Here is a 7,392-nt window from a genome sequence, read left to right as displayed (position 1 = left end):
TGACAAGTTTTGATGATAATCAGAAATATGTAACTATTTTTGGGTAGACACCATTTTTTACCCCATGCGCAAGACGCGCAAAACGAGGTAAAAAAATTGGTTTACTTTTGTCTGTCTGTGTATTCTTCTATCTGCAAAACGCCAGTTTATGATCAAATAACAACTTAATTTCAATAAAATGTTCTATTTTGAACTCGAATTGGAACATGAACCACACAACAAACCTGTAGTTTAGCAGTACTTTGGCTCTGAATTCTTCCCGATCGTGCATGTGCGGTGAAGCCGCCTTAATATTTGGCTATGTCCATCTGTCCGTCCGTAAAAAATAAAGAAGAAGAAGAACCTTTCTAACCCACCGTGTTTAATTCTAATGGGTTCTAAAGTGGAATTCGAAAGGGTATAATTCTGAAGGGTTCTAAAGGGTAATTCGAAAGGGTATAATTCTGAAGGGTTCTAAAGTGTAATTCGAAAGGGTATAATTCTGAAGGGTTCTAAAGGGTAATTCTAAAGTATTCTAAACGGTAATTCTAAAGGGTTCTAAAGGATGATTTATGGGTTTCATTCATTTCTAGGCTTTGCCTATTTCATATTAAAAATGCCAAACTGAACCACTTCCTTGAGACATGAGTACGATATTTAGGATGTAGTCTATACATTACAACATAGCCCTATACTACAGCGTTTGTCCGTATGTATGTATGTATGTATGTCCCTCACAACGTCCACCAATCAGCTGAAGATCTGGTCACATGACAAGGGGACAGCGTTTAGTAACCATTGCAGTATCATATTTTACTAAAAGTTGTTGTTCTTTAACAGCCACTATTATCCCACCATGTAAGGTTGGCCGGGGGGAGCTGGGCCCAGGTCTTTCACGAACCGGCACGCCTAGTTAGGGCAGGAATTTGGAATTTGGCCATGGTGCTGACGATACTCGCCTACTCTTTACGAAGGACACCATGGGGTCTTTAACTTCCACCAACCCATTCTGGCAGATGGGACCCCCAGTTTAACGTCTGTAACATAAGCAGGACTCCAACGTTCGGCCATCCGGTACATACCGGAAGTCTTTTTCTTTTTTTGGGGTCCCTCGTACAACCAACAACAACAACAACAACCAACAACAATAACAACAATAAGAACTATGTAGTTGCTTCTGAATTGCAGGCACTTCAAACATACATTGAATCTTTCCCGTCAAGATGGAATAGTGCAGTGACCAAGTTATTGTTACACGAGCAAATAGTACAGATGAAAACCAATTCAGAAAGAAAAGTAGAAGCAAAGATCACTTGCAAAGTCCAACTTAGTCCAAAACCATAAACAACAGATCAAGCTCGTCAATGCACATTACATTGCAACAAATCAAATCCAACTCAGTGTTAGCAAACATCCAATATTGGTAAGGACAATATTTACAGTTCACTACAAGTCGAGTATGTCTGGTTGACGACTGATATGACCACTTCGTGTCCGAGTTATGCACGGGGTAACTGAGCGCGATGTAGGCACTGGCTGGGTGACTGCTCTGCCAGGCTCATCCAGATCTACGGCAGGTGCAGTATCACAAGCTCGAGGCTTCAAGTCCGGCGAGTAGCTTGAGCCATCATGGATCACATTGGTCGCGTTATCAGTATCAACGAAAGACCGATCGAGGGCAGCACCCTCATTGGCTACACTGGTGCTCTTACGTAAATGTCGACGGTTACGGCAATAAGCATCACCCATTTTTCGGGACCGAACAATGTACAAACGTGGCTCGGAATGCTGCTTCACAATCACAGCTGGTATTCACCTTTTGGAACCTGTAGGAGGCTCCATTGTAACTTCATCATTCGGATGTAATGGAGGAAGATCTTTGAGCATGTGCCGATCATGGTAGAACTTCTGTTTCGCTTTTTCCATGTCGAAGTGTCTTTTCACAGCATCACGGTCATAAGCCATAGGCACCAGAAGACCTCAGGCAATGGGAATGGTATTCCTCGGATGTCTTCCCATCAGTAGTTGAGCCGGCAATAGGTGAATGCCTTCCAATGGTGTTGTCCAATAATCCAGCAAGGCCAGGTGCTTGTCTGTAGGTTTTCACCAAAGTCCTTCAACAGTTTGTACAGCCCTCTCGACTTCTCCATTTGAACGTGGATATCTGGGACTAGACGTTCTAAGAATGATTCCGTGAACTTTGCAGAATTTTCTCACATGTTATGAGTTGTACATAGTCCCATTATCACTCCGTAGAGTCTCCGGTAGACCATGTCGACTGAACTGTGCTTTCAGTCGCTCAAGAGTTGTAATACAGCGTAAATCCTTCACTTCATCCACCTCAATTAATCTGGAGTAATAGTCAACCGTTATCAGGTATGTGTTAGCATCAAACTGGAACAGATCTGTCTCAATTTCACTCCAAGGTAGATTTGGTGTAGGCGTCTGTTTCAGGGGCTCAGCAGGCAGGCAATTTTGATAGTCTGCACACTTGGAACAGTTCTGAACAGTTTGCTATATGTCTGCATTCATGGAGGGCCAGTATATAACCTCCCTAGCTCGTTGCTTACACTTGACTATTCCGAGATGTGATTCGTGAATCAGGCTCAGCATGCGGGGTCTCAGCGTAGGTGGGACGACAATTCACATGCCTTTGTAGAGGATGCCATCCGTAACTGAAAGTTCACTCCGCGAATCCCAGTATGGTCGAAGACAGGGTGATACACCTTGCCTGATGTCTGGCCATCCATCAAGAATCATGCACTTTCACTGAGTGAGTTCTGACTGAGTAGCTTTTAGAAGATCCGCATACCTCTCGTCAGAGATAGATAGAAAGTCCAACATTGAAGTATGCTCCAAGTTGTCCAGTTACAAACGAGTATCTGGCAGATAGGCTCTAGAAAGGGTGTCTGGCAGCTGCATATCCTCTCCTCTTCTGTACCGAATGTTGAGATCATACCATTTCAATCGTAGTAGCATGCTCTGTATTCTCATTGGAGTGCACAGCAATGGCTTCCTGGCGATCATTTCCAGAGGCTTATGGTCATTCGAGACGGTGACCGTTTTCCCAAATATATATCAGTGAAACTTCTTGCAGGCATGGACTATTGGACTATGGATAGTATCTCCTTCTCCATTTGTGCATACCGTGTCTCCGTCTCGGTGAGAGTCCTGGAACTGTATGCAATAGGTCGGTTGTCCTGGATGAGAACTGCACCAAGTCCACTTCGGCTAGCATCACAGTGAATGTCGACTAGTTTGTTGACATCGCAGTATGCAAGAACAGGTGGAAGACAGCAAAGTTTCCTCAGTCTCTCAAATGTTCTCGCTTGAGCTGGTTGCCATTGATATTCAACGTCTGATTTCAACAGCTCTCGGAGTGGAGCTAACTCATCACTCAAAAGAGGGATGAACTTTGACAAATACGTGATAAATCCAACAACCGTCTCACAGCTTCCTTATCGGTCGGAATCGGCATACTGTGAACTGTCTCCACTTTGGCCGGATCAGGAGATAATCCATCAGCAGGCAGTGCATGTCCTACGTACTGTACCCTGACTAGCGGATTTTACACTTCTGCAGATTCAACTTCAGATTCCAATTTGTTGCTCTCTCTCGATAACCTTTTTCAGAATTCGATCATGCAACTCCACGTCTGGACCAGCTACAACAATGTCATCCATGATTGTGAATTCTCCAACAATGCCTTCAATCATCTGTTTCATAATCCTCTGAAAAATTTCAGGTGCACATTTCAATCCAAAGAGAAGACGAAGCCACCTATACCTACCAAACGGTGTATTGAAACACGTCAGATAAAATGATTCCTCGTCCAGTTTGATTTGTTGGAATCCTGACTTTGCATCAAGCACTGAGAACACCTTCACATTAGGTATACTTGCAACGACTTCCACAACAGTGCGCATGGGATGGTGCTCCCTCTTGATGATCTGGTTCAGATCAGACGGATCAAGATAGATTCTCAGTTTGTCATTTCTAAGAGAAACCACCATTGAGCTGATCCATTCAGTTGGTTCATTAACTTTGGCAATGTATTCATCGGATTCCATCTCCTCCAGTCGGGTTTTAATACGTGGCAAGAGGGAAGCTGGTTGTCGCTGTGAAGCATGTACTACTCCCTTCGCACCATATTGCACTTTAATTGTATACATTCCTGGCAGAGTTCCAGTAGTTTGCACTAGATCCAGATACTCCTTCAGCTCAGTAAACGGACACCATGTAACAACCACTTCTGACACCATGTAGCATAAGCAGGACTCCAACTTTGGCCATCCAGTAGACACCGGAAGTCTTCCTTTTTGTGGATCCCTCAGGACAACCAACAACAACCAACAACAATAACAACTATATGGTAATTTCTCTCATTCATTCATTTCTCCTTGACAAAGAGGAACTGGGTGGTGGTTCATGTGCAGCCACCCGGCTGCTGGTTGCATCATTTTCTGTGGGCGCGTCTGCCACTGATGCAATGCCTCTCTATAACTAGATGGTATTCATAGAATACTTACCCTGCACAGTCAACTTGTTGCGAGGCAATTCTTCTGTTTTTGAACACTTTTTTTTTCTTTGATCCAATATGGCTGCCAGACCACGTGAGCGATGACATCATAAATTTATATTCTCTAATATAATTGTTGCATAGATCACGCTCAATACATTTCAAACCGATCAGACTATTACACGTTGTCCCTGTCAAATTATGACGTCATAATTATGGCACCAATGACGTCATCGTTAACAACACCTATTCTCCATATTGAGTTCTTTACAATGAGCCATGTTTAAATTTTTTCCATGCAGCGGTTTTGGAGCTATAGAGGTGCCACATTTTTAGAGGCTATAGAGGAGCTATAGAGGATACAACATGTAAAACTGGCCCAAACGTCAAAACAAAACTCGCTCATTTTAAGTCGTACAAGCTAATGCGACCACTCATTCTTCTGGGAAGAATCCCGCGCACATGCTTGTCACACTGATAACTCACCTAAGTCTTTATAAGTTCATCAAATACTGACACCGCGATTGACATTTGCTGAGGTAAATGTTGATATCTCTTCTGAGGTAAAAAAAGACAAAAAAAACCAGTTTAAAGCATTATACGTATCAAACGATATATTTCATCAAACGGGGAAACCGAATACACACTTTGGTGGTTTTAAAATGACAGAATGTCTTTATTAGAAAAAAAAAGAACCTTGAAGACGACGCTGCTAACAAAATACACCGCTCTAACGCATAACCACGACTTTAAACTACATTTACAACAAATATGAAAACTATTTTCATATCACAATGTTAAATATAGAATATATAGAAGATAATGTTAAAAAAGAAATGAGCCCTATCTTCCAATGGTAAACAATCCTTCAAAAACTTCCTGGATCCGGAATAATATCCTGAGCTTCACCAAAAACGAATCAATTCATCCTTATCCCAAGGGCAATCATCCCACCAACTTTCATCCAAATCCGTTCAGAACTTTGCCAGATATCTAGTTCACAAACACACGTACACGCACACACACACACACACACACACACGATCGAATGCATTACTCCCTGGCGGGAGTAACTAGACCGGCACTTAGTAGTGAGCAAACCTCCACCTTGTTGGCCATATCACTCAATGGTGAAGAATCACTTAAAAAATTATCCTAGCTGGGCCAGATCTTCACCAAAATGGAATCGATTCTTCCTTGTCACACACACAACCTGTCCAACAAGTTTCGTCCAAATCCATCCATAACTTTTTAAAGCTATTGTATGTATCGTTTTTGGCCCTATCTCCCAATGGTGAAGAATCACTTAAAAAATTAAATAATTCTCATATCCGAATCCATATTCAGATCTTCACCAAAATCGAATCAAATCTATTTGTCCTCGTCACACACCCAACCGGTCCACCAAATTTCGTCCGAATCCGTCCAAAACCTTTTGAGCTATCCTGTTCACAAACAGACAAACAAAGACAAACAGACAAATATACAGGCGTGAAAACATGACCTCCATCCACCTTCGGTGGCGCAGGTAATGAGAATATACAATATCAACGAGAATATATACATGCACAACTTTTGTAATTGCCACAGTAATTCACTTATTTGTAGATACAAAACTCTCTAAGATATATTTCGACATATAGTGCAATAATTAAGATTGAAGTTTGTCACAATTTATTGAACAGCCATATTCATCAGAAGAACAAAGAAGAAGACAGTGGCATTATTACAACTGTAAAGGCATTGATGATGCTCGGCATGTCTTTTTGTCAATTCATAGTCTTTTATTTACCAAGTCCATCTTCTTCTCCACTTTGATCACTCTCCAACGTGAGTTGCCTCAACCACCATCTTTTCACTTCCAGGCCAGAGCTTGTTGCCACAGCTCCCAGATGTGCTTTCATCGCAGATGCCCTCAATCCTGGACGCCTTGAGCAATTCACTGAATCTTTCTGTGATTCCCTGAACATCTGTGGTTCTCCATGCAGACACGAAGAGGTTGATGAGACAGCAGGTTTTCCACCTTGTGAAAGAGATTCATGGCCTGTTAATCTTTGCCTCATATTGTTCGCCAACCATTATTTCGCTAAGTTCGCATTATTTACATATCCCACCATTACCTGTTGAAAGGCGCCATAGTCCTAACTGGCGACGGGGTTTTCCAACATCATGAGCTACAGGAACACTTGTTTCTCCATTTGGTTGGCAATACACCTACAAACACCCAGCAGGTATGTTGCCGTCACAAACGCAAACGATCTTTTTATAAGACTGTGCAGAAAAGTAAACTTGCAAAAGATTGGTATAACCACGTGCAGGACAATGATTAAATTACAAGATAATATTGGACATTTACAATAAGTACAACTATCAACACGGTTTATGGAATTTCAATGTGTGATCCCTTTAGCCTGGTGTTGGCTTAGCGGTTAGGGCGCAGGCTTGGGATCCTAGGATCCTGGGTTCGAATCCCGGTCGATCCCTGAATTAACGCCAGGGGGGTTGCCTCAGCCTGTCATCCTTCCGAGGTCGGCAAATTGAGTACCAGTTCACTGGTAATTCCCTGTGTGTCGCAAGAGGCGACTAACAGGGTTGGTGGCAGGAAGGGCATCCGGCCATAAAACATTGCTTCAAAAAGGGGACCACGGTGCCCCAAAAAGGCCAACCCCTGCTCTGCGGGGAAAAATGGCCTCTAAAGGTGGTCCAATGTGTGATCCCAGTATATTGAGTGATGTGTTCTGATGTGAGTGCTAAAGAGGCGACCCAGTTGCCCAATGTAATCTGTTCCCCACACTTTTGGCCGATCTGTCTTTTGTAACAACACATAAGCAACATTCAAGCTACACAGGGGTGACTCAGTATTGTTACGTGGATCTGGAAGCAGGTGTGGAGGG

The 7,392-nt window shown here is 42.7% G+C and overlaps 1 protein-coding gene across 1 annotated transcript in view; it reads right to left on the bottom strand.

Annotated features, from left to right (window-relative positions):
• Positions 1–5,150: 5,150 nt before the first annotated feature.
• Positions 5,151–7,392, bottom strand: part of NALCN (sodium leak channel, non-selective) — a 259,747-nt gene continuing 257,505 nt past the window's right edge. The window contains exons 42-43 of the mRNA XM_078778655.1: positions 6,619–6,712; positions 5,151–6,521 (exon numbers count right to left, since the gene is read on the bottom strand). Of these exons, the coding sequence (XP_078634781.1) occupies positions 6,283–6,521; positions 6,619–6,712 (333 nt within the window). The 3' untranslated portion in view covers positions 5,151–6,282. The remainder of the gene's footprint in view (positions 6,522–6,618; positions 6,713–7,392) is intronic.

This window comes from Myxine glutinosa, chromosome 1, assembly GCF_964187855.1.
Source record: "Myxine glutinosa chromosome 1, kmMyxGlut1.1, whole genome shotgun sequence".
Classification (NCBI taxonomy): domain Eukaryota; kingdom Metazoa; phylum Chordata; class Myxini; order Myxiniformes; family Myxinidae; genus Myxine; species Myxine glutinosa.
This window is presented reverse-complemented; position numbering and strand designations above follow the sequence as displayed.